The 27590-nt window shown below is 52.2% G+C and overlaps 1 protein-coding gene across 1 annotated transcript; it reads left to right on the top strand.

Moving 5' to 3' along the window:
• Positions 1-1670: 1670 nt before the first annotated feature.
• OTOP1 (otopetrin 1) lies at positions 1671-26013 on the top strand. Its single transcript, XM_066233240.1, has 6 exons — positions 1671-2229; positions 12501-12637; positions 13393-13451; positions 18408-18538; positions 21986-22956; positions 25843-26013. Exons 1-6 carry the CDS (start codon positions 1836-1838, stop codon positions 26011-26013), a joined length of 1863 nt encoding a protein of 620 aa, XP_066089337.1. The 5' UTR covers positions 1671-1835.
• Positions 26014-27590: the final 1577 nt, after the last annotated feature.

The following is a 27590-nucleotide window of genomic DNA, read 5'->3' as shown; positions in this document are numbered from 1 at the left end:
CCCCATGTCACTTGGCCAGCTCCTACTCCAGCGTGTAAAGACTACAGGTGCTGCCTCCTCTGGGAACCTCTCCCCCTTGCTGACAGACACGAGGCCCACCCAAGCACCTCGTCCAGGCAGCCCTGCCTACAGCGGCTGCTTGCTCCGTCTCATCCCGCGCCATGGACTCCCAAGCCGGGCTGAGCCTCACACGGGTGCTCTCCAGCTTCCCAGTGAGACCTCGATAAAGACTGGCCTGTTGAATTTGTCTCTGCCAGGATGTCAGCTCATAGTCGAATCCACAGTGCCTAGAACAGAGTCTGGCAAATGATTCCGAGTTGAAGAAATGTTGACCAAATAAATGAATGAAATGATGAATTGAAAAAAATGAATGAAGGCACAAGGTCCCCAGGTTGACTCCCCTCTGTCTCAGGGCTTCCCACAACCAGGAACCTCTGGCCATTGGAACTGACTCTTTAATTTACTGGATCCACTGCAAAATGAAAATGTGGGTCCCCTGTTCAAAAATGAATTTCAGGATGACGACAGCAGAGCATTAAGCAGAGCGGGGAGGGTGTCTCGGTGCAGAACCCTGTCCTAGTGCCCAGGGGGCTCACCCATGAGGCTTGCCTGCCCTCCCCATCTCCTTAGAATAGAAGCGCCTTCCTCCCAGCTCCCTGCTCGGCCCTGCTATCGGCCATGCCCACCAGCCAGCCCTTACACACTCCACGCTCCCAGAAACCTCCCAGGACCTACTCTTAGCGACATGTCAGCAGGGCGCTCAGGCGGACAGGGTCAGCTTCCAGCAGGCTGAGGGCCAGGCAGGGGCTGGGGTGCCTGCACTAACAGGGAGAGCCCCACCCCACCCCGTCGACCCTTAGCTCCTCTCGGTCCCAAAGCAGCCCCTCGTTTCCTGGTCGGAGGGAGAGAGGGGATCTCTCTCCTTGGGAAGTGGCTCCTGTCTAATCGGCGTCTGGGCGTCTCCCTGCAGACACACAGGTACATCAGACGGACAGACAAACATGGACACAGAAAGACACGCCCTCTCCCTGTTCATAGATCTAGGGACAAGGGATGAGCCTCGAAGACAGCTGGTCAGACGGAGAGACTCGAACTGAGGAAACACGGCAGAAATAGTCAGGGACGAGGACAGGCAGGCAGGATCACGCACAAGGATACTTCCAGGATCCCCTGGGCCGCGGCGGTCGGAAGGAGAGGCAGGGACGGCCCCGGGCAGCGCACGCACTTGCAGAGCCGGGGAGCGGGGGCCCGGCCCGGCCGCAGCCACGCCCCCCGCGCCCATCCCCAGGGCTGGCTCGGGGCGATCCCCTTGCCCCGACCTCCACCGCGGGAGCCAGCGGGAGGCGCTTGTCGCTAGCCAGGTTTTCCGGGGCTACCGGGCGGGGCACCCTGGGACAGAGCTGGGGACAGCGGGCGTCGGTGCAGGGGACAGAGCTGGGGACAGAGCTGGGGACAGCGGGCGGGGCCTGGCGCCCAGGAACCCGAGCTGGAGGACGCGCGGGCGTCGGGGCAAGGCTGGTGGCGGGGGCGAGCGGCCCGCGTGGGTCGCGGAGCGGGTGGGAGGGCTGCCCGGGGCATCGCAGGGCGAGGGGAAGCGGGCAGTGAGCATCTGCGGCGCGAAGTAGCCGGGTCAGTCGGGTCAGCCGGGCGGGGGACGGTGGTAAGGGGACCCGGTGGGTACACTGACTGCGGGCAAGGGGCAGGTCGGAGGGTGATCCGGAGAGGGAGACTGATTGGGAGAGGGCGTCGGGGCAAGGACTGAGTCACAGGTAGCAAGTGGGGGACGGATCGCAGCCGCCCCGGGACCAGACTCCCTCAGGGCGGGTCACTCAAGGATGCCCGAGGGCCAGGGGGCGCCTGCCTCCCCCCAGGCGGCCCGGAGCGCCCCGGACGGAAGGTCGTCGGCACCCGCGGCCTGCCTGCAGCCCCACAGCCTGGCCCCGGAGTCCCCGACCCCTCGGCGGGGCGCCGTCCGCGCCAGCGTCCCGCAGAAGCTGGCCGAGGCGCTGAGCAGCCAGTACGGCCTGAACGTGTTCGTGGCGGGGCTGCTGCTGCTGCTGGCCTGGGCCGTGCACGCCTCGGGCGTGGGCAAGAGCGACCTGCTGTGCTTCCTGACGGCGCTCATGCTGCTGCAGCTGCTCTGGATGCTGTGGTACGTGGGCCGCAGCGCCGCGCACCGCCGCCTCCTCCGGCCCAAGGACACGCACGCCGGCGCGCGCTGGCTGCGCGGTGAGTCCGCAGGGGCCGGCGGGGCGGGCGCGGCGGGCGCGCGGGGCCCCTCCTGCTCGGCCGGGCAGCTCCGAGCCCTTTCCCCGTGCGACCTCTTCCCTTTGATCTCTCCTGTCTCCGCCTGTCTTCTGGCGCTCCCGTCCTACCCTCCTCCGTTCCTTCTCTTTTTTGGGTAAGCCCGAATGACTGCGGTAGCCTCAGGTCCTCGCCTTACATCCCCGTGGTAGAGCTGTCATTACACAAACCCCTTCACACCTTTCCTTGGCTTAGAGTCCTGCAGTGGTTCTACGGGCCCCGTGATGGAGGTGGCATTCCAGGCCTACTAAGATCTGACCCCAGACGACGTCTTTCTTTTTTTTTTTTGTATTTTTCTGAAGCTGGAAACGGGGAGAGACAGTCAGACAGACTCCCGCATGCGCCCGACCGGGATCCACCCGGCACGCCCACCAGGGGCGACGCTCTGCCCCTCCGGGGCGTTGCTCTGCCGCGACCAGAGCCACTCTAGCGCCTGGGGCAGAGGCCAAGGAGCCAACCCCAGTGCCCGGGCCATCTTTGCTCCAATGGAGCCTCGGCTGCGGGAGGGGAAGAGAGAGACAGAGAGGAAGGAGGGGGTGGGGGTGGAGAAGCAAATGGGCGCTTCTCCTATGTGCCCTGGCCGAGAATCGAACCCGGGTCCCCCGCACGCCAGGCAGACGCTCTACCGTTGAGCCAACCCGCCAGGGCAAACGACATCTTTCGTTAGATCCCTTGCTCTGTGCTGCGCAGGCTCAAAGCCTCTAAGTTCCCATCACAATACTTCATGTCTCCATGACTTCGCACACTCTGTTCCCTCCTCCTGGAATACGGCTCACCTGCCGGGCCCTCTCCCCAACATCCCCCCACCTCAGAGTTTCTGACCGCACTTCTCCACCCCTGGCTGTGCCCTGGGTAGAAACGGTTCCGCTTGTTGACACTTCTGTCCCCTCTACCAGAGGGGAGATCTACGATGCTCAACTTTTAGCCCTACATCCGCCCCCCTGCCCCCAGGGCTTGGCATAGAGTAGGAGCTAAGGAAACGCAGTTGTGGTGAATGAAGTAATGATGAGGAGATCAAGTTCGGGCAGGGGGGGATAGAAGCACTTTCTAGGTACTCACAACATATCCGTTGAAACACTGTCAGGATAGGACCCCCCCCCCCCCCAAGGAGCTTTCACCCTTGGGAGGGAGACAGACATGGTGCAGGTCAAGGGGAGGAGGCGGCGGGGTGTCTGGGGAGAAGGCCACCGTCTGAGAAACCTTCCCGGGACAGGCCAGGCACAGACACGTCACACATCTAGTTGAGTGCTCCTGCTGAAATCTGAGTGTAAAGCTCAGCGTGTGGTTTCCCCTTCTTTGCGTGATCGTCAGCCGGTTTCTCAATCTGCCCCTTCTAGTGTCAGCTCGTGTGGAGCGGGAATCGCACTCAGTAGGACCGATGACTGCCGGGTACAGGGCGGGTGCCCTGCGCGCAGTCGCTCTCCTTCCCACTCCTGTTCCCGTCGGAGGTCGGCCCCAAGGCCACCCTCATCCACCTGCTCACTCCCGGGGGTCGTCGTGGCTCTCTGGGGAGAGCTCTTTTGGTCCTTGTCAATTTCTGCCTTGTATTGTGACTCATGTTGGATATGAGCTTTGTCATTGGATGAGATTTCAGATTATTATTATTATTATTATTGTGTGTGTGACAGAGACAGAGAGAGTCAGAGAGAGGTACAGATAGGGACAGACGGACAGGAAGGAAGAGAGATGAGAAACATCAGTTCTTCCTTGTGGCACCTTAGCTGTTCATTGATTACATGCCTTGGCCCCGGGGGGCTACAGCAGAGTGAGTGACCCCTTGCTCAAGCCAGTGACCTTGGGCTAAAGCTGGTCAGCCTTGCTCAAACCAGATGAGTCTGCGCTCAAGCTGGCGACCTCGGGGTTTTGAACTTGGATCCTCCGCGTTCCAGTCCGACGCTCTATCCACTGTGCCACCGCCTGGTCAGGCAGATTTTAGATTTCTTAGGCTCGGGGATTGTCTCTAGTTCATCTTGCCTTTGGAAAACAGGACGCAGCTGCGGGGTGGCCCAGATTCCTGTTCTGAAAATGGTTGCTTAGGGGAGGTCCACGGTCTCTTGTCTCTGTGAAGGGCAGTGATCCATGGCACAGCAACCAAACAGAAATGAAATGGGATTACAAGGATATTGACTTGCACAGGCTAAAACAATATTAGAAACACGGGCTTTTGACCTATGCTTTCTGTAGTGGAAGGATCCTTTCCTTTTCTCTCCCTCCCTTCCTCCCTTCCTTTCACCCTCCTCCGTCCTTCTGTTCTTCTTCCCTTTCTGTTTCCCTTCTTCCTTCCTCCTCATCCATTCCTTCCTTTCTCCTTTACTCTCCCAGACCCTGCCGCCCCTCTCTTCCTGTCCTTCCTCACTCCCTCCTCTCTTCCTCCCCTTTTCCCTCACGTTCTCCCTCCTTTCGGGAAGGCTCCACGCATTGGGGCCTGAGTAGGTACATGAATGGTGTACTTGCTATTTCTGAGGATTGAGAAAACGGGGTGTGGTGTGGCGGGGGGGGGGGGGGCGGGAGCAGAAGTGAGGACGCAGAGTCCAGGTTTCTCTTGCGGACATGTTACAATCTCAGATGTCTGTTAGACACCACGTAGTGAAGGAAAAAATGAGGCGAGAGAGAGAGAGAGAGCACATGGCAGGTGTTCACTAAATGGTGGCTGTTTAGACACTCAGCAAGTTGCCCCATAATAACATAACCTTTCTTCAAAGGCGACAGGAGGATAATGGCAATGGTGCTGGCCAGGGAGGGTGGGGCTTGGTGTCTCAGTTCCATCACCATCACCTTTCTGTGTACCAGTTTTCTCGTCGGGAAAAGAAGAATCCTGACCGCCTCTCAGGGAGGGGCTGGGAGCTGTCCTGAGAACACAGTTTGCAAAGTACTGTCCATCCCTCTAAATGAGCTGTGGCTCACCCAATAAGCAAGAGGCCAATTATTCCCCAAGAATGTCGGAAGCCATGGTGCCAAGGAAAGGGTCCTCAACCCCAGCAGAGACTGAGGTTTCCCCTGGAATCCCAGCTGGAAAGACAGGTGTGTCTTAGCTCTGCCCCGCCTTCTGCGACACCCTTAGAGGTCTGGGGCCCTGAGAAAGAGCCAGCTGGAGGAATTCCAGGCACTGAGGTTTTCTAGAGGAAGTTTCCAGGTGTCGGTGGGGGTTGTGAGGCTTTTCTTTGAGAAGGGCACATTCTGTTCCACCCACTGGGTGTGAGAAAGTGAAGACTTCTGTTGACTGAATACAGAGAGTCAGGAGGCTTTGGCTAGAAATAAAGGGTAAAGGTTTATTTAAAGGTCTTAGGGTTTGCAAACCAAAAATACAGGTAAACAAAACGACACCAAACAAAAACAAAAACAGAGGTGTTCCAAAGAAGGAAGAGAAGTTCCGAGTTTTTAGAGTAAAAGCTATACCCTTGAGAAGAACCAGTCCTGCGTTGTTAGCCCTTGGATTGGTCCGGGACAGTTGTCCGTCATGTGTCCAGGGTCTGGATCGCGGATGCTGGGTGGTTGGGAGGATGGGTGGCAGGAGGTCTGGTCACATCCTGAGTTCTTTTGGGGGGCTAGCTGAAGGTTTAGTGTATGTCCTGACATTGACACACATGGACTGGTGTATATCTAGGTATCAATGCAACGCTGGAAAGTTCAACAGTTTAAGTTCTCAGGATACTCAAGAAATAGAATTGCTTCCTCATACCTCAACATTCGTATTGCTGATAATTTAGCAGTGCAATTAAATGACCGCGTGTTGTATTTGCCCTATCTTCACTCTTTCTTCACTTCCTTTGGAACAAAAGATATTGACCCACTCTTAGAAATTTGGTCGGAATGACGTTCCCATTCAGCTCCTCTATTTGCTAAGAGACTGATTTCTTTGGAATAAGTGACAGCACCTGGCTCTCTCCTGCTGGCCCGTGTGCAGTGACCTGAAACCCGGTAAACAGCTGCTTCATCTCATTAATGACCAGGCCCTATTTCTGCTGTTTCTAGTTTCTTAAAAGATGGCAGTAGTAAAAGTAGCTCATTCTTTTCACTTGTTTCTGTCCTGCCTCAAGTCCAGAGAGGTGTTATTAACACAAAATTATGGGAATGACAACAGTAAGAAGAACGGACACGGTTACTGAGTATGTCGGAATGCCGGTGCATTACAAACATTGGCCAAGTTACCGTATTTTTCACTCCATAAGATTCACTTTTTCCTCCGCAAAAGTGGAGGGGAAAATGCCCGTGCATCTTATGGAGCGAAAAACACAGTATTTTATTAAATATTTTAACACACCATTTGGTTCAGAATATTTTTTTCTTATTTTCCTCCTTAAATCCCTAGGTGTGTCTTATGGTCAGTTGTGTCTTACGGAGCGAAAAATACGGTATTTGTCACAGCGATTCATGAGTGTGTGTATGTGTGTGTGTGTGTGTGTGTGTGTGTATGTGAATAATCGTCCTCAGCTTTACGTCCTTTATGAGATCAGCTTTCTTTTTTTTTTTTTTTTACTTAAAATGAGGCACAGCTGTGTAAATGACACATGGCATCTCTGTCCAGCATGCCATCCGGGAAAGGGGCTGCTCAGAGCACTGTGCTCATTGTCCTGTAGGGACTCCAAGTGTAGGGGTAGAATGCACTGCCTACGGAAGACCAGTTGGGGCGCTGGATGTGTGAGCCGCAGAGACACAATGCGGGGACACAGTGGTGGCTTGGGGAAGCAGGCTGTCCCACGTGGGAGAGACTGAAGGTTGTTGAGGGAGATGTGTCTGAGCACATGTGTGAAGAGGGGCCAGCGCTGTGGGGCACGGTGGCAGAGACTGGGGTTTGGGGCAGGGTTAGAGGCTACGGGACACACAGATGCACCGGTCTCTGCACACAGGGAGCCCGCAGTCTGGCAGGGAAGCCAGGACCGACGGATCCACTCTGTGGGTTTCCGGGCAGATGCAGCAAGATCGTGAACGCTGGCTGGCCTGGGACCCATTTTCCGTCCTCAGAGTGCGTGCTCATCTTACCGTGACAGCCTCGCCCCACGTCAGCGTGTCCCCGCCGTTTCCAGTTTTCTGTTTGTAAACAACTTTGTTAAGATAGAGTCAACATACTCTACGACTCGCCCAGTTACGGTGCACAACCTGACGGCGTTTAGCATAGTCACAGACACGCGCAGCCGTCACCACAGTCAACTTTAGGACATCGTTGTCATCTCAGAAAGGACCCCTGTGCCCTTTAGCCATCGTCTCCCTACACCTCTGTTCCCCACTAGCCCCGCAACCACGGGTCTACTCTGGGTCCCCGGAGTTGCCTGGTCTGGACACGTCCCGTGAACGGAATCATACAGTATGTCACCTTTGTGACTAGAGGAATGTTTTCAACCTCACAGCAGTTCTCAACGTGGATGTGTCACCCCCATTTTTCAGACCAGGTTGTTGGAAAGGCTTTAGAAGGAGAGTTGAGCCCCATTGCTGGCGATATTCCGACAGAGTTGAGCAGAAGAGGAACAGGCTCCTCGCTTCGGGGCAGATGGTGTGATATTGGAAAAGGCACAGCCTTCTTGCTTCCATCTTGCGTTTGTCTTCTCCACCGCGCAGAAGGGTCTTCGGAGCTTTGCAGTGGCTGAGCAGAAACTTTGGTCTGGTCTCGTTCAGCCTCTTGGACTGAGCTTCCCACTCTGTGCCAGGCACTGGCTGGGCTCTGGGGGTGGCACAATGATCAGGCATGGCCCTGCCCAGAAGGATGCAGGGGAGGGCAAGGATGGCGCAGACCACGCGGGTCGGGGCAGCCGCACAGTGGTCGAGAGCACAGACCCCCAGGCAGGGCATGGAAGACACATGGCTTCCTGCTCCGGGACCCTCCCACTTCCTCTCTGCTCCAATGAGATCAGCCCTTTGGAAATCACTCACTTCCCTCTTTTTGCTCCACTTACCCTGGTACCCATCTCTTTACCGTAAGACCTTTGAAAGGTTTTCCATCTTTGCTTCCCACCCAATTCGACTCCAACTTCACTCTGTATCACAAGTCTTTATAGAGCATGTAAATCACGTATTTCCAGACAGCTTTTCTTCATCCACTTTGATTTAAATGTCTGTTACCTTGTTTTCTCTTCTGTTAATCTATTTATCTTTCTACTGGACTATCCATCCACCCATTTTTCTCCTTCCTTCCCTCTCTCCCTCCCTCCCTCCTTCCTTTCCATTTTTTAATCCGTCTCCCTCTCCAAACTTTGGCCAAGTTTATTGCTCACTATTGGTCCCCCTTCTCTTCAGCTTCCATAACTGTGAGGATTGGTTGTCTTGTTAAAGTCCATTGTCAGGCAAGTATGTGGATGAGATTTTTCTCCGATCCTAGGAGAGTCCTTTTCAGACCACCCACCGTCAACCTCAGCCCTCTTCCCTGCTCTGCTTTTCTTCCTGCCCCTACAGCTCCCTGACACTTCTTCTGTATCAATTTATTTGTTATTTTCCATCTTCCCCACCAGTATGTCAGACTCACTGAGGGCAGATACTTTATTTCATTGACCTTGTTACATCCCCAGTGTCCGTGACAGTGCTTGGAGATCATAGCGGGTGCTCGACAGATAGCTGTTGAATGAATTATACTTTGCATATCTTCAAGTATCTTGCTGTCTTTTGTCCTGATGAGTAGGTGACAGCTTGGCTGGGGACAGGGCTCTTGTGCTGCAGTCCTCTCCTTGGCTTGGGCTTTAGCTCCCACGACCCCTCCGCTGGCTCTGAGTTTCCCAGGCTGCAGCGGAGAAGTCCGGGGCCAGCTCCCCGCTCCGTATTTTGTGCACACTTCGACTTATGCAATAGTAGACCCGTGCAATTTGTTTGCCCGGCAACCTGGTTGGTTTACCTTTGAGCCCCTGGCAAATGCCTTGTGCACAATGGGAGCCCCCAGATATTTGTTGTATAATTATATGGATGAAATGAATTCATGGATGGTGCCTGAATGAAGGAAGGAAAGACTTCACGAGTGTGAGAAGGTCCTTGACGTATTTATCACAACTGTTGAAATGTCAGTGACAGAGGTGTTCTAGACCAGGGGTTCTCAAGGTAGGGTCCTATTAGACCAACAGTATCAACCCCACCTGGCAACTTGTTAGAGATGCAAATCTGGGGACTCCCCGCCAAGCCTGGTGACTTGCAGTGGGTGGAGGCCCAGCTAGCTGTGTTTTAACAAGCCCTGCAGGTGATTCTGACACACGATCCAGTTCGAGAACCAGTGCTGTGGGCCAGTCTCATTTTATGGATGGGAAAACAGAGGCTGGGAGCAGGGGAAGAACTTGTTGGAACTCACTGGACAGGTGCCCGGGTCCCCGTAGCTCCAGCCTGTGACCCTGCCACCCCAACCACTGGCCTCGCCTCATCTTGCTCTGCCTCTTTGTCATCGAAACGAACCACGCATTTGTCCGGCTCTTTCAGAGCAGTGCCATTGAATCTCCGCTCTTACAAAGTTTCTGATTTCACTGGCCGGGGGGAGAGGGGGTTCCAGGGTTTTTTTAAAAAGTGACTTAGAGTTGTTTCCAAAAGGCTTTCAAAGGCAAGGAGCCAGGCGATTGCATTACGGCCGGCGGGAGGCTCCTTAGGCTGGGCTGTAACATTATAGCTCACTGCTAGGGCCCCTGCCCTCCGCTCTCTCACGCGGGAAAGCATGTCACACAGGATCCAGTTTCCTCCCGTCCGTGGGAGAGGATGTGTGAATGGCGGTCAGGGTGGGATTAGGAACTTTGACGTCGATCAAGTCCTCATGGTCTCTGTGTTTTTCTGGCTAGTTTCTTCCTTTCTTGCAAGTTTCTAGTTCATGTATTTTGTACATTCCTTTCCAGTCTTTTTCTTATATGCATATATATATATACACATACACACACATATATATATATTTTGTTGTTGTTGTTGTTGTTGCAGCCATGCTGGATAGACCATGAAAGAAAGTTTCTTTTCTTCACTTCGTGCAGCATAGACCCCTCTCCATGACACTATTCGAGAGCCCTCACCTATCATTTAAAAACAAAACTTTGTATTTGAGAAAAGTTTTAGACTTATAGAAGAGTTGCAAAGATAGTCCAGTGAGTTCCTCCATGCCTATGTATCCCTTGCCTTTATTCTTTAGAGAACAGGATTTTAGGATTAGAGAATTGGGTTGCTTTTTGTTTTTGTTTTTTAATTAACATTTTTTTTTTTTTTAGAAATGTGGGTTCTTGACTTCATGCAGGAAAGAGTTCACAGCACGAGTCCAGCTGATTTTGAGAGTGAGTGTGTTCCACCTGGGGACACTGACACAGGGAAGGGCCTGGAATGGAAGAAGCAACAGTAGAGAGGCCTGGGGGGCTGCCTTGGCTCCCTGGAAACCTTGTGGGGGAGAAATGAACCCACACTGGGCCGTCAGAGGAAAGGGGGCCTCGGAGGCAGGGTCGGGGGGTGAGCTGGGATGAGCTGCTCCCGCCCACTGCTCCCTGGTTGGAAGTCCTGTGGGGGCCCTTACATTTTAGGAGATGCTCGCCTGTGGGGGAAGGAGGGCGGAGGGGCAGGCATGCTCCCAGGAGGGAGGGCATGCTGAGAGCCGAGGTTTCTGAGCAGAACAGCGCCGCCCTTAGATGGATCATTTTGGGGGAAATCTTCTAGAGGCCTACCGCTGAAGCAGCCAGTCTGTGGAAGGGACACCATTTGTCAGCCCCTGGGATAAGCATGGGGTGGGTATGAATCATAGGACCTGAGACTGTCTCCTAGTTTCAGTTTATCCGGCCAATAGTAGAACTTATTATATATGTCTATTATTTTTCACTGTGGTAAAACCTACATAAAAAATTTACCAACTTAATTATTTTTACCTGTACGGCACAGAGGTGTTAAGTACATTCCCATTGTGCAACTAAGCTGCAGGCTCTTTCATCCTGTAAAACTCTGTACTCATGAAACAACAACTCCCCTCTTCCCCCGCTCCCCCAACCAACAATTCCCTCCTCACAAACGACCTGTCATTCCACTTCCCGGAATGACCTGTCATTCTACTTCCCAGGGACCTGGTCCCTGACAAACGACCTGTCATTCCACTTCCCGGCTCTGTGACATGAACTGCTCTAAGGAACCTCATTCCACTTCCCGGCTCTGTGACCTGAACTGCTCTAAGGAACCTCATGTCGGTGGAAGCGTACAGTGTCTGTCTTTTGCGACCGGCTTCTTTCGCTTGGCGTAATGTCCTCCAGGTTCAGCCAGGTTGTTGCATGTGTCCGAATGTCTTCCCTTCCTAAGGAGGCACCTGCCGTACTGATAGACCGCGTTCTGTGTATCCACTCATCTGCTGATGGACACTTGGTTGGCTTCCACCTTTTGGCTGTTGTGAGTAACGCTCCATGAATGTGAGCGTAGAAATATCCCGTTTTGTCCTGGCTTTCAGTCCTTTTGGGTATACCCAGCCGTGGAACATGCTGGGTCACCCAGAAATACTATTATTATTATCACTTGAGAAGCTATCGCACTCTTCCACAGTGCCTGCATCATCTTCCATTCACATCAAAAGGGCGCAAGGGTTCTGATTTCTCCACATCCTTGCCAACACTGTTATTCTCTCTCTTTCTTTCTCTCTCTCTCTCATATCAGCCACCTTGGATGGGAGCTGGTTTTCATTTGCATTTCTCTACTGATTAGTGATGTTGAGCATCTTTTCATGTGTTAATTAGCTTTTTTTTTTTTTTTTTTTTTTTTTTTTTTGAGAAATGTCTATTCAAGTCCTTTGCTCATTTTTTAATTGGGTTGTATTTTTTTTGTCGCTGTTAAAAAAAATTTATCAGCTCTTTATCAGATATGACTTATAAATATTTGATGGTATCCTCTGATGTATTAGTTTTTTTTCCATTTTGATGAAGTCCAATTTATCTATTTTTACTTTTATTGCCTGTGCTTTTGATGTCATAGTCAAGAAAGCCTTGCCCAGTACAGCTCCGTAAAGATTTCCCATTAAGCTTTTTCCTCTAAGAGTTTCACAGCTTTAAGGTTTGCATGTAAGTCTTTGTTTCATTTTGAGTTAATTTTTGTACATCGTAGGGGTCCAGCTGCATTCTTCTTCGCCACCGTTTGCTGACATGACTGTTTTTCCTCTATTGAATGGTTTTGTCACCCTTCTTGACAATCAGTTGACCGTGTATGTGTATAATATATTTTGAAATGATATCAGTAGATAATAACACTGACATGTGTGTTTTCACCCCTTCCACCCTCCCCCCCCCCCAATTTAGGTAGCATCACATTGTTTGCTGTTATTACCGTCATCCTGGGATGCCTTAAAATTGGGTACTTCGTTGGATTTTCTGACTGTTTGTCAGCCACTGAAGGAGTGTTCCCCGTCGCACACGCCGTCCACACCCTGGTGCAGGTAAACCGCACGACGCTTATTTCTGCTGCTGTGGCTCCTGTGTGCCCCAGGGCGTAAACCGGGACTCGTGGGGGCTGTGTGAGGGGAGCTGAGTCCGTGAGTCCGCCTCTGGGGCTCCATCCTTCAGCCTCCGTCAGGAACAACCGGACTCTGCGTCCCTGGCCACCTTGGCGGGAAAAGCCTATGAGACGGAACGTGTGCTGGTGAGGAGTTGGGAGACCCTGCCAGGCCAGACGCCACCAGAAAAGGGTGGGGGCAGTCTTCACATGACAGTCTCATTGAGGTACAATTCACCTGCCATGCCGGTCGCCCGCTGGAAGTGTACAGTTCAGTGGTTTGGTGTATTTGTGAGGTTGTGGCAACCATTGCCACCATCTATTTCAGAAAACTTGGGTCACACCCAATAGAAGCCCTGTGCCGTCACTGTCGCACCTCTGGGTCAGTGAAACACTTTTATCCTGTTAGCCACCTTGTGGGTTAAAATCTTTTAGAAATCTATGAGAAGTTTCATTGATCACAACCCCCTCGGAGGCAGGGTCCATCATCACCCCCATTCCACAGATGGGAAAACCGGTGCAGACAGGTGCCCCGGCTTGCCCGAGGCCAGGGGCGCCAGGAGCTGGGCACGGGTCCGATGCCAGCCTCCCGGGCTCAGCATTTAGCACACCTGTTCCGTAAGTTGTATCGCTTCTGAAGTGTGCAGGTGTGATGACAGCTTCCCGCTGACGGTGCTTTCTCCTCTCTGTCTCGGCTAGGTCTATTTCCTCTGGGGGCACGCGAAGGATGTCATCCAGTCTTTCAAAACACTGGAGAGGTAAACACCGCCTGCCCCCGCTTTCCACGTGGAATTCGGTGCTTCTTTAGAACAAACCAGACGCCATTGTGCTTGGGTTACGTAAATATACGACCAACAATCCCCTCCATCCTGACAAGGGAAGCCCTTCTCTCGTGGCCGGAGAGGAGGCCCTCTGACCTTCAGTCCCCTTGCTGGGGACAGCCCTGGATGGCGAGGGTGTGAATTTTAACTCCATCTTCTTAGACACGTTCCCTTCCTGACCCTCATTTCCCCCACCAGTAAAACGGGGATAGTAGCATAGCCAACCCCTCGGGACTGAACGAGGGCATTGACGTAGAGCCTGTGCCCGGCCCACGCGCGTGCGTACTCAGTAAGTGCTGGGTCTGCGATTATCTCCTCCTGCCTCTCTCTCTCTCTCTCTCTTGCTGATTGTGAGGGTCAGGGGAAAGAGTCCACAGGGTAATGGGGTGGATAAAAAGCACAGTGTTATTTATTTATTTATTTATTTGTATTTTTCTGAAGCTGGAAACAGGGAGAGACAGTCAGACAGACTCCCGCATGCGCCCGACCGGGATCCACCCGGCACGCCCACCAGGGGCGACGCTCTGCTCACCAGGGGGCGATGCTCTGCCCCTACGGGGAGTCACTCTGCCGCAACCAGAGCCACTCTAGCGCCTGGGGCAGAGGCCAAGAAGCCATCCCCAGCACCCGGGCCATCTTTGCTCCAATGGAGCTTTGGCTGCGGGAGGGGAAGAGAGAGACAGAGAGGAAGGAGGGGGGGTGGAGAAGCAAATGGGTGCTTCTCCTGTGTGCCCTGGCCGGGAATCGAACCTGGGTCCCCCGCACGCCAGGCCGATGCTCTACTGCTGAGCCAACCGGCCAGGGCCAAAAGCACAGTGTTATTATCATGTGAGAAAGCCTTCCGTGCACACACACACACACACACACACACACACACAGATGGATGTTTATAGAAACATTCCCCCTTATCCTGTCTGTGAAAAACTTCCCCAGGACTGCTAGTGAACAGATTGATTCATGCATGACTGCTGGATAGAACTATTTTAATAGATGATTGAAACAGAAGCAACTTACCAACCTTACTGTGCACAAAGGGTCAGCTTCGACAAGCCGGTAGGCATTTATTGAGCTCCTACTGTGTGCAGGGCCTGCAGCCAGCACCACGGGGGTTGGGCAGTGATAACGGGGAGATATCCCAGGTGTGAGCACCGTTGGGTCCCGGAGCCGTGCGCTGACTGGCAGCCTCTGTTAGCCCCTGTGCTGCCCCAAGCAGTGGCCTTGGCAGTGACCTTTAACCCCAGTCTTAAGACAAAAAGCCAGGCCTTCTGCTGGGGGAGGAGCAAGGGAGGGAGAGGCAGGGGAGGGTCCCGAAGTGGCCACTAGTTCTCCTGCCTGCAGGGGTGGGGGACGGGCAGGTGGCGCCACATGACCAAAGCAGGGACCAATGAGGTCCGGGTCCCAAGGACCCAGTGACAACATCTTTAATTGTCCCTTTGAGCAGGACAGAGACTGGCACACTCATCCTCACGTTTCATCCCCGTGTGGCTCTGTGAGGGTCACCCTGGTAACGGGCTCTCTGCATCCCAGGGGTGGGGCAGGCAGTTCCCCAGGTCAGCGACGGGCCGGGGGCTGCGTCCTTGTCCCTAATGCTGGGGCGCGAGGTGGACAAGTGTGTCGCCTGCCCTCCTTCCCATCAGCAGCTGGGCTCTGCTCCCAGCTTCAGAGCACGGGCTTTGTTCCGGGGCGTGGGTCTTGTTTTGTCTGCTCCACAGTTATGCTTTACAATTGTACTTTGTTTCCTGATAAAACCTGTCAGGATCCAGCAGACTTTAAAATCATCATAATGCCCCTGTTATGGACTACATGTATGTGTCCCCCAACATTTCTGGCCAGGCCCTGAAGGCTCAGGAACTTGCCACCCCCAGACTTACTGCTTTCTCCTGGTCTTTGGAGGCAACATCCCACCATTCCATGCTCTTAGAACATTTAGGGATTTTTTTTTCCTGATCCAAGAATTCCTCTTACAGGTGTGAATCCTTTCCTTTCCTCAAGGGGGAGGCTTAGTGGAACAGTCATTTTGAAAGCAGAGCTGAATCTAGAAACAGATCTGAAATGGCTCATGGGAGCCTTCTCTGCACTGTGGTCTGGGGTTTGGACCCAAGCATAGAGACAGACAGCTGTGAGGAGAAAGTGCCGGCACCCTGAGCTTGTAGGACAATTTCCAGGTCAAACCAATGGCAGCAGCCCCATCACGTCCTCGGGCTCAGTGGCTCTGGGCTGGGACAACCGCCATTGGGATGAGGAAAGAGAAGAAAAGGGAGTCCCCTGCATTATAAGTAGAAGAAAAGCCAGCCAGCCTGAGGCCAACGGCATTGTCTGCTTTGGTGAAAGGCTCTATGCAACACCTCCCAGACTCTCTGGAAGGCTGGCCACAGGCAAGTGAGGGCCCGCAGGTGGGCAAACACCTGACTCAGACGTCCCTGGGAAGCTGTTTCCTTTCCCAGTGGGCGGCGGTGCCGGGACATTTTGCAGCTGCCAAAGGAAGCGGGGTTTTGCCTGCAGTCGCTCATGGGAGCCTTGGAGGGATGGGCTGGGGCTCAGACCCAGGGGAGAGACAAGGTCAGGGCTGAGGACCCCTTGCACCATTTTCCTGAAGATTGGTCATGGACAAGATGTTCTTAGTTAGACAGAGAGGGGACATGCACCTTCTGGGCTCCTGCTCTCCAGCTGAGGAGCAATCAGTTGCACATCAGTTTCAAGGAATGCCTCTCGAATCACCAGTATTTGTGGCACCTGCTACACACGAGGCCCATGGCTCACCACCCTGGGAGCTACTGATGTGAATAAGTCTTAAAGCGGCAGGCAGGGGGAGGCTTCGCAGGTTTTGAAACAGGCAGGGGCCCCATTGGAACCATATTCCCTACATCTCTCTCCCCGTTTCCCCCGAGTCCGGAGTCCACCTTCCACTTCATCCCTTTCCTTCCTCTTCTTTTGTTTTTTCCCAATATTGGGTGCATGAATATTTACAATGGTTATATCCTCTTGTTGGGTGGCTGTCTTTATCATTATGTAGTGACCTTCTTTGTCTCTCACGATCACCTTTGTTTTAAAGACTATTTTGTCAGATATAAGTATTGTCACCCCAGCTTTTTTTTTCATTTCCATTTGTGTGGGGTATTTTTTCCCATTCCCTCACTTTCAGCCTGTGTATACCTTTTGCTCTGAGATGGGTCTCTTGTAGACAGCATGTATACAGGTCATGTTTTCTTATCCATTCAGCTACCCCATGTCTTTTTTTTAATCTTTATTTTCTAATTTATTGTGTTGACATGGTTTCAAGTGTCTAACTCACGGGAACTCCACCGTCACCCCTCAGCATGCCTCCCACCCCATGCAAAGTCTCTTCCCACCCCCATTTCTCCCCCTTTGCCCCCCTCCCCATATCTTCACCCCCCTTTCCTTCTGGCTACTGCTACCCTGTTGTCTGTATCTATGTATTCCGGGTATATACTTTTTGGCTAATCGGGTCACCTCCTTTGTTCCAGTCCATCCCTCTTCTTCTTCCTTAAAAGGCCACATGGCACAGAGACTAGGGCTGGGCTCTGGGGTCCAACTAAGCCAGCACAGCTGCTTACTAACTCTTCAAACCTTAATATCACTTACCATCACTACTTACCCTATTTGTGACCATGCCCTCATCAACGATCCTACCAGAGACTCCAGAAGCTCAACAGTGTGGTTATAGCACAGGCTTTCTTATGTTTCCACTCTGCCGACCTCAGTGGCTTAGGGTTTCATCCATGTCGATTGCTTCATGGTCACAACAGAGATGCCAACGCTCCAGCTTTCATGTCCGCGCCCAAGGCTGAAAACAACGGAAGAATGACAGTACATTGGCTTTTCTCATTCTTATCTCATTCATTAAGAAAACAAAAGCTTTGCTGTACCTCACGTCCTACTGGCCACAGTGGCCATGCTTAGCTGCAAGGGAAGCCAGACAAGTCTCTGGCTTGTAGAGGTGAGTGTCAAGACAGAGGGGTCGGATGATGATTGTTGTGTTGGCCAACCAGCGGTAAGGGCATACTCAACTCTCCAGATTTCCAGTGTAGCCCTTCCATCATTCCTTCACTGTTCTCTCCTCTTCCCCTCTAGAAGAAAAGGTTTGGGGTACGATAGGGTTGGTTGCTTACTTTTAAAAATTTATCATCCCTGTGTCCCTGATTCCAAAACCCACTTTCTTTTTGTCCCGTAGACAATGAGTTGAGTACTGTCAAATTCAAGATTAAGGCAGAATGCCAAGACTGTGGTTTCGGTAGTTCCCATGGAACTGCCTCCCCACCCCCACCCGCATCAGCCAGACAGAGGACCCACCCAGAGACCGAGCAGCCTGTTGAAACCAGAATCATGGCTAGGAGGAGGCATGTGTGTGTGTGTTTGTGTGTGCGTGTGTGTGCAATGTCTCTGTCTCACTCCATGGAGCTTGCAGCCTCCCAGGGCTTCTCAAGAACTGAGTCCTTGTGGCCCTGGCTGGTTGGCTCAGTGGTAGAGCGTCGGCCTGGCGTGTAGAAGTCCCGGGTTCGATTCCCGGCCAGGGCACACAGGAGAAGCGCCCATCTGCTTCTCCACCCCTCCCTCTCTCCTTCCTCTCTGTCTCTCTCTTCCCCTCCCGCAGCCGAGGCTCCATTGGAGCAAAGATGGCCCGGGCGCTGGGGATGGCTCCTTGGCCTCTGCCCCAGGCGCTAGAGTGGCTCTGGTTGCGACAGAGCGACACCCTGGAGGGGCAGAGCGTCGCCCCCTGGTGGGCAGAGCGTCGCCCCCTGGTGGGCGTGCCGGGTGTATCCCGGTCGGGCACATGTGGGAGTCTGTCTGACTGTCTCTCCCCGTTTCTAGCTTCAGAGAAACACACACACACACACACACACACACAAAGAACTGAGTCCTTGTGCTTTTCAGATTTGGGGTGATTCACTCGGTGTTCACCAATCTGCTCCTGTGGGCCAACAGCGTCCTGAATGAGTCCAAGCACCAGCTTAACGAGCACAAGGAACGGCTCATCACCCTGGGCTTTGGGAACATAACGACAGGTGAGTGGGGAGCGTTCCCCTGCCGCCATGTTGGAACGTCTGGGAAACCTGCAGAGACCAGAACGTTCAGAGGTGAAGGCACAAGTCCCGTAGAACTGCAGGGTCCGTCTGGCTCAGCGTTGGCCAGACAATCCCCTGTTGTTGAAAATCTTTCAAAACCTCCTGAGTCTCTCCTCCTGGTTCCATAAGTAGGGTGTGCTGAGCGTGCTGAGCATAATTAGAAGTTTCTTCAGTGACTCAGGGGCTTGTCAGACCCAGGGGTTATTGTCAGGATCACCGTCCACGTGGTCCAGGTTGGTATGGACATAAACGTCTTTGTTTACCACCTTGGAAGACTGGCGGTTGTTTCGGACTATTTTTAATTAAGCCCTTATGACCAGTTCTTTCTCCTAAAAGTATAGCTTTAAAAAAATCCTTAGACATCTAATGGTAGGTTTTGGTTAATTGATTTTAGTTCATTTAAAGTTTTCATTTAGCTCTCCTTTGCTTATAATTTTGGCCCATTTTTATTCTTCCTCGTTCCTATGTGAGAGCCTGTAGCACTAACCTTACTATGTCCTTCCAGAGTCTTTTACCATTTATGATCTATCACTTCTACATCAGAATACTGGGGTGGAGAGGAGTGGGGCGTAGAAGAAAGTACAATGTCCTGGGAGCTTGCTGTCTCGGGTTTGGGACTTGTTCCCATCACATACTAGCTGTGCGACCTTTGGGAGCCATGCAACCTCTCTGAACCTCCCTTTTCTCATTTGTAAAGCGGGGAGACCAGAGCCATGTACTTTGAGAGAGCCCTTACGGTTTCACTGTACTCTCCATCTGTACTAGCTGTACGTGCCACAGAGAGAGACTTTCAACCTGTGTCTTCCCCAGTGGGGTGGGGATGAGGAAGTCAGGGCTCATGCTATATTTCTTCACCACCCCACTCTTGGGAAGGTCCTTCTCTCTCTTCTGGCCTCAAGTCCTCATTGGTATCAACACCAGTAACGGCAGTGACGACAATAACAAAAGCAAAGTTTTGTTAAGCATTTGCTGAATGCCTGGCATTGTTCGAGGCCCCTGACGTGGCTCATTGAATTCTTGTCCCAACGTCGGAGGGAGGTGACGTGGACCTCATTATACGAACGAAGCCATTGCACCACAGAGAAGTTGAGTAACTAGCCCGAGCCCACACAGTGAATAAATAAATGATCAAGCCAGGATTTGAATCCTAGCAATCTGGCTCCAGAGACCTCTGGGAAAGATAGAATTCAGCTAATTTTTTTTAAGGACTCCATTAGCTCTAACAATTCTCTGAATCTGAACCTTCCCTCCTGATTCCTTCCCTGGTCTTTGCATTGTACTGTATGGGGTTACAAGAGGTAGGCGAGCTCTTTATGAATGGAAAGTCACAGTGTTCTGCAAAAGTGAATGTAACCAATGCCCCACAGAGCCTCTCTGATTCTATCAGTGAAATGTGCATATCGTAAATTAAAACAATGACAAAGTGCATAGAAACAAACCCACAATAATACCTGCTCAGAAATTCAGTTAAGTGCAGTTACCATTTGGTTTTCTCTTTGTCATTTACTGTTTATTTATATTTGAGAGTATACTGAATATATTTAACCTTTATTCGACTACAACCTATGAGAAGAAACAAATTTTACATGGTAACTCAAAAGCACACACACTCATATGTGTGTACACATATATTATAAAATAAGAGTCAATATATCAGAGACAGTCTCACATTTCTAATGTGTTTAGTTCCATTCATTGTATCTCATTTTATTCCGTTGTAATTCTGCTCTGTTAAAAAGTTGGTTGCTAGTTTCTTTCTTTTTTTTTTCTTTTGTATTTTTCCGAAGCTGGAAATGGGGAGAGACAGACAGACTCCCGCATGCGCCCGACCGGGATCCACCCGGCACGCCCACCAGGGGGCAACACTCTGCCCACCAGGGGGCGATGCTCTGCCCCTCTGGAGCGTCGCTCTGTCACGACCAGAGCCACTCTAGCACCTGGGGCAGAGGCCAAGGAGCCATCCCCAGCGCCTGGGCCATCTTTGCTCCAATGGAGCCTCGCTGCGGGAGGGGAAGAGAGAAACAGAGAGGAAGGAGGGGGGCAGGTGGAGAAGCAAATGGGCGCTTCTCCTGTGTGCCCTGGCCGGGATTCGAACCCAGGACCCCTTGCACGCCAGGCTGACGCTCTACCACTGACCCAACCGGCCAGGGCCAGTTGCTAGTTTCTAAGCTGATTTTACAACTGAATACTGGGTTGTGGTTTTAAAAAATACTGGATACAGAACTTGTTCTTACAATTTTTTCATTGTTATTATAAAATGATTTTTTTTTCTGTATCATTGAAACACAACTTAATTATAATTTTCAATGGCTGCCTTCTACCTCACTGGATGGATGTACTTAAATCACTTAATTTCTGAATTGTCGCACATTGAGGTGTTTCTCTCTCTCTCTCTCTCTCTCTCTCTCTCACACACACACACACACACACACACACACACCCACACACAAATTTTACCTAAAACTTTGATTATTTTTTTGATTTGTCCCTTAGAATAGATTGGAATTATAGGTCAAAAACTATATTTATATCACCTTTAAGGCTTCCGTTACACATTTCATTATTCACACCATTCTCCCTCCCGGTAATGAACTGTTTCTTTATACCCTGGCCAAGCACCTCCCAGACGGTGGCGCCCACTTGCTCCCCTGCCATCGGGGTAGGAGGGGGCCCATCTCACATCCTACTTGCCAGCATCCGATATGCTCAAGACGAAGACCTCTGCTAGAGAGCAGGGGCATTTTCCCTCACAAAGTTACTTTTTAAAAATAATTTTTGGATCACACATGTAAATCATATCCACGCTGGAAGTTTGGAAAACACGGGGAAGCAAAATCTAGAAGGAAATAATGTATTGTGCACCATAGACTCGCACAATGGCGTTAACCGTATCTCTGTAAAGCTGGGGGAAGGGACATGTAACAGTTTCCTGTCTTGGAAAAATAGAAAAGAAAAACCAGCCACTACTTTTCCTCCCGGAGTTAAGCCTCGTTAGCATTTTTGTTTATGTCTCTTCAGGTTTTTCCATGTCTGCCTGTCTATCATCCTATAGACGTATAATGTACAAAAGTGAAGCCATGCTCCAGCCTCTTTGACAAGTTGCTTTGGTTGGACAATATCTCATGAACGGTTTCATATGCTGATAAGGAAATTTCTACCTGCCATACCATTTATAATGGCTTTACAAAGAAATATTCTAATGCAGGGAGAAAATATGATTCGTGTATTCATTCTCTTTTGGGAATGTTCATAAGGTTGTCAAGTTAGCCATGATGTTAAACATGGCAATAAGCCACGAAAGAGAGCTTGTCATTCAATGGGGGAAACCCAAGTGAAAAGACGTGTCCAGGCTGTTTCATTGCCCCTGTGTTCGCCTCTTTTCCCCAGAGCTGGATGACCACACCCCGGCCTGTAACTGCACCCCGCCGACTCTCTGCTCCGCCATCTCCCACGGCATCTACTACCTCTACCCTTTCAACATCGAGTACCAGATCCTGGCCTCCACGATGCTCTACGTCCTGTGGAAGAACATCGGGCGCAAAGTGGACGGCTCCCCGCACCAGAAGATCCAGTTCAAGTTCCACGGGGCGGTGGCCGGCTCGGCCCTGGGCCTGGCCGCGCTGGCCGTCACCATCGGCGTCGTGGTGGTCTACCTGATTCGGATCGGCCGCTCCAAAACCAAGAGCGAGTCGGCCCTGATCCTCTTCTACCTGTACGCCACCACCTTGCTGATGCTCATGGGGGCGGCGGGGCTGCTGGGCATCCGGATCTCCAGGCTCGAGGAGCAGTCCCTGGACGAGTCCAAGAACCCGGCCCGCAAGCTGGACGCGGACCTGCTGGTGGGCACGGCCTCTGGCTCCTGGCTGCTCTCCTGGGGCTCCATCCTGGCCATCCTCTGTGCCGAGTCCCGCCCCTCCTACACCTGGTACAACCTGCCCTACTCCGTCCTGGTCATCGTGGAGAAGTACATCCAGAACCTTTTCATCATCGAGTCCACGCACCGCGTGCCGGGGAGGCTCTCCGAGGACATCAGGACCCTGCGCGTGGTCACCGTCTGCAAGGGCAGCCACGGCAGCGGCGCATCCCTCGCCTCTTCCTGTCTCAAGAGCGGAGCGGCGGCCGGGGACCTGGACCGGGTCGGGGACGCGGCTCCCCAGGGCGGCCAGGAGCCACGCGCAGGGAACGGGAGGATGTGCCTGAGAGAAGGCAGCGGCAAAGGGGAGCCGGAGCCGGGCTGGGAGGAGCCAGGCTGGGAGGGGGCCCCCGGCCCCGCCGGCCGCCCCCACTTCCTGCGGGGCAATGCCAGGAGGAGCGTCTTGCGGAATATTGCCGCCTTCTTGTTCCTCTGCAATATTTCGGTAATCTGCGTCCATTTACTTTTCATTTTTTAAAATCAATTTATCTCTTTCTTTTGCCCTTTGCAAGGAAGGAATGGAGGCAGCTTGTAATCAACATAATTTGGTGTAAGGTTAAAACAAAATGAGGGTGGAATGTAGGGCTCTAGCCTACAAGCCCACACCTGCTCAGCAGCTGCCCTGGGCCAGGAGCCGGGGTGGAAACTGAAGACTAAAGGCGAGAAGGCTCCGTCTCTTTACTCATAAAGGTCACCGACTGGCCGGGGAGGGGGACAAGGAAAAAGTACAGTGCAGAGCGTGGCATGTGCAAGGTGTAACAGGAGCAGGGGGCCAGTGAGGGACTGCTCTGAGTCCGGGGTGCTTGGGATGAGGCCCAATCTTCATTAGGAGTGTTTCTGGCTGCAGATTCTAGAAAGCTCAGCCAGCAGTATCCTCAGTCTTAAGAACAAGGATTCTGGAGGTTGGCCGCTCGGGATTGGCCTGGCAGCTGAACCGTGTCACCCAGGATCCAAGCACTGTTCACCTTCCCGCTCAACCATGCTGGGTGTGTGCTTGGTGCCACATGGTCAGAAGCGGCTGCAGCAGCACCAGGCATCTCGTCTGGTGTCAAGACAGGAAGGAGGAGGAAATAATGGTGCATGGCAATGTCTTTCACTTGGCTGCTCCTAGCTACAAGGGAGGGTTTGCTTCCCAGCCTCTGTGACAGAAGGTAGCAAGGTACAGTCAGTCACTGAATATCTCCTGCCTCAGCCTCAAGGAATAGTTGCCAGGTTACCAGATAGTCAAGGCAAGGAAAAGCCTTCTGGGCAGAAGGCACAGAATGTGCAAAGCCACAGAGGCAAAAGAAGCCATGGCCCATTGGAGGAGCACCAAATAGACTAGCAGGACTTCCACACCTGTTAAGCGGAGCAGCAGAGGGAGAAATAGGACAGAGAGTTCCCTTAGGTCGGTTTGAGGCGAGCTTCATAAGCCTGGCTGAGTCCAGGCTTTCAGAGGGGGGCCCTTCTGTTTTGTGCTTTGGAATGACCCCCTTAGCAGCAGTGTGCGGTCAGGATGAGGACAGGCAAGACCAGAGGCAGGAGCCTGGACCAGAAGCCCCTGCAGCTGCCAATGGGGAATGAGGAGGACGTGAACTGGGGCAGTGGTGGCAGGGATAGATGGAGAGAGGAGAGGAGACGCAGAGCACCGCCTGGCGTTGGGGTTTGTGCTGGAGAACGTGGGAGGCGGGCAGGGCCTGCTGGAGAGGCGGGAAGGCAGCCTGTGGCCACACGGGAAGTCACGGGCCAGCAGCTGGTGTTTATCACTGAGTGGGTGGCATGTTATAACTGGGTGAGTGTGGAAACAGGACCTGGGCTTCATGCACAGAGAAGAGGACCCAGGAGTGAGCCCCGGGACCAGCCAATGTTTAGAGGCCGAGCAAAGGAGGGGGAGCCCGCCAAGGAGAGGGGGTGAGAACCAGCCGGGGTGGTGGGAGGGCACCACGTATCGTATCCCAGAGCCTAGAAAACAACACAGGGGACAGAGCCGGGAACTAGAGGGCGTTCCAGATGCAGATGTTCACGAAAGCCACCGGGCCCAGATACTGATTGCCGCGTAATAAACTCCCCCACACTTAAAAGCACACACGCTGACTATTGCACAGTGTCTCTGGGTCAGGACTGCACTCCTAGCCGGTGCCTCTGCTCAGGCCCTAGGCGAGCTGCCAGCCCGGGCGGCAGTCATTTCAAGGGTTGACTGGTGGTGGGATCAGAGATCTGTTCCCCAGCCCACCTATGGGGCTGCGGGCAGGATCCCGTTCCTTGCTGGCCGCGGGCCTGAGACCTCCCTCCGGTCCTGGCCGCATGGCCTCTCCCTAGGGCAGCTCACAACATGGCAGCCGCTTCCGCTCTTGCAAGGCGGGGATGAGTAAGATGGATTCCGGGTCCCTTTGTAACCGAATCTCCGAAGGGACGGCCCATCCCTTTGTTTCATTGTCTGTTTGCTGGAAGCGAGTCGCTAGGTTCAGCCTGCCTTGAGGGAATGGGGCTCCATGAGGCTGTGACTCCCAGGAGCTGGGGGTCAAAGGGGTCCTCCCAGGGGCTGCCCGCCACAGCGCGGGGTGGAGAGAGCTGCGGAGGTGTGCCGTCCGAAAGAGAAGTGGCCTGGGAGCCCGACAACTTAAGGGGAGGCCCAGGAACATGAACAGGCTGGGAAGGAGGGGGCCGGGGTGTGGGTTCCATGAGCATTGGAGATAATAGGTGATTGCTTTAGGTTTTGCAAATCAGTTACCATTTTATTCTCATCTGAGCCCTCTGAGACAGATGTTAGCATCCCCATCTTACAGATGAGTTCCCAGAGGCTTGAAGTCACAGTCTGTAAGTAGCATGAACTCAGGTCTGGCTCCAAAGCATGCGCTCCTCCTGCTGATCATAGGTTAGGGCAGGCTCTGGGCTGCCTCTACGCCAAGGACAAGGCAGAGGAGACAACAGAACTCACCACCCAGACCTGTGTGGCTGGAATCTCCAAGCACCAGCATTAGTGCGTCAAGACGGGCGTGGTAAACAGGAGACCATGGCTGTAGATAAACACTGGGGGGCCCTGGGAACACAGAGGGAGTTCCCGCCCAGGCTGCTTAGATCAAGGAGGGCTTCCTGGGAGGGGTGGTGCCTCAGCACGTGGAGGAAGGTAGGATTTAGCAGAGGGAAGCCTGGTGGTCTTTGGTAGAGGAAGAGGCAGGCGCAAAGCCCTGAGAACTGGGGAAGAGAGGCACACCTGGGCACTGCACAGAGCCTCTGGCGCAGGGGCTGCCCATCACGGTGACAGGTGCGACTCAGTCTCCCTGTCCCTGAGCACCCGGGATCTGTTGGGACCTCCTGGGTGGTGGCACGGACCGTCTCCCTTCTCTTACAGCTTTGGATCCCGCCCGCCTTCGGCTGCCGCCCCGAGTACGACAACGGGTTGGAGGAAATCGTCTTTGGCTTTGAACCCTGGATCGTCGTGGTCAACCTGGCCATGCCCTTCTCTATTTTCTACCGGATGCACGCAGCTGCCTCCCTCTTTGAGGTCTATTGTAAGATCTAATCTGCGTCCACATGAAAGGCCGAGGAGGGAGCTAACAAGAGAGCGTGCAGAAGCCACCTGGGAATGAATGGCCCGGCTGGGCAAATATTGCCTCACAGATGCGAGAGGGGCTGGCAAGGGCGTGCTTTTGTCTGCCATGGTTGCGTGTCCTGCGGGCTGGAATTGTCCGCCCTGGGTGAATGTAAACATGGGAGGTCAAGATCAGCGAGGCGGCTGGAATCTGCCCCGGTTAGCGAATTCTAATCAAACCCAAATGACTTTATCTCCTTCTAAATGGGATCCTCTGGTTTTGAAGAATGTCATCCTAGGTTGGGGGGGAAAAATTACCCAGTTTATTTTTCATGAACATCATTTTTCTGTTTGCAATTTATCATGTTACTACGTTCAACCTTTACGGACCATCTGGGTGGGCTCATCACCCATTGATTTTATCCTGCCCAGAGCTGGAGAACGAGGCATATGACCTCGTTCACGCTGCCTGTACACTGTACCTTCTGAAGGTGTTTGATTTCTGAACAAAGTGGTTTTTATCATTTGGATGGAAATTTGTGCATAGCTCACTATAAAGACATATTTCTTACCTGGAATTTTGGCACATTTTTGTTTTTATCATTTCAAAGTTTTAAAAAAGAAATATTTTTACTCTTTTTTTTCTCTCTCCCTATAAATACATACACATGTTTTTGTAGAAAGTTTGGACATTCCAGAAAAGTGGAGAGAATGGAATTGTCTAGGATGACATTGGTGAATTGACAATCACGTTTTTTTAGTGAGAGACACAGAGAGAGGGAAAGATAGGGACAGACAGACAGGAAGGGAGAGAGATGAGAAGCATCAATTCTTCGTTTTGGCACCTTAGTTGTTCATTGATTGCTTTCTCATATGTGCCTTGATGGGGGGGGGGCTACAGCCAAGCCAGTGACCCCTTGCTCAAACCAGCAACCTTGGGCTCAAGCCAGTGACCTCAGGGTTTTGAACCTGGGTCCTCTACATCCCAGGCCGAAGCTCTATCCACTACGCCACCACCTGTTCAGGCAACAATAACTTTTTGACATGTTGGTGTATTTCTTCTAGCCCTGAAGACACAGGCGGTTCTTGTCATTTTTGTTATTGTTACACTTGACAGTGACGATGAGATATCTTCAGTTTTGTATCCCCCCCCCACTTAACAATCTGGGATACACCTTTCTCCCATGGTGTTATAAATGCCTTGTAAATATCATTTTAATCCTGCATTAGTCTACCAAGTAAATGTGCCATAATTAACTTAGTTTCCTATTGTTAGTTTTAAAGTGTTTTAGTTCCTAAAGTTAGTTTTCTGTTTTATAAGTGACTCTGCAAAAATCCACCATATCTGTAAGGCATTTTCTATAGTCAGAAGTGCTTCTTTAAGACATATACTTAAGATCAGAATGCTTATTCCAAAGGGTATAAATATTTTAAAGCCTCTGACGGAATACTGACATTGGGAGGCCTCTGCAGATGCTTTTCCAAAATTATATTTAGATCATAATAAAGTTAGTTTACTTATTGTAAATTCGAATATCTTTTCATCTGAGTGCGTTTTTTTTTTCTTT

Source organism: Saccopteryx bilineata, chromosome 5 (genome assembly GCF_036850765.1).
Source record: "Saccopteryx bilineata isolate mSacBil1 chromosome 5, mSacBil1_pri_phased_curated, whole genome shotgun sequence".
In the NCBI taxonomy this organism is placed as follows: Eukaryota; Metazoa; Chordata; class Mammalia; order Chiroptera; family Emballonuridae; genus Saccopteryx; species Saccopteryx bilineata.
The sequence above is the reverse complement of the archived record's forward strand: the minus strand, read 5'-3'. Positions and strand labels throughout refer to the sequence as shown.

Excerpts from the sequence above, each read along its gene's own strand:
- OTOP1 (XM_066233240.1), top strand. The coding sequence starts at position 1,836 with ATGCCCGAGGGCCAGGGGGCGCCTGCCTCCCCCCAGGCGGCCCGGAGC. Across the intron at positions 2,230-12,500 it reads CGGCGCGCGCTGGCTGCGCG|GTAGCATCACATTGTTTGCT; the intron begins GTGAGTCCGCAG and ends CCCCCAATTTAG. Across the intron at positions 12,638-13,392 it reads CCGTCCACACCCTGGTGCAG|GTCTATTTCCTCTGGGGGCA; the intron begins GTAAACCGCACG and ends TGTCTCGGCTAG.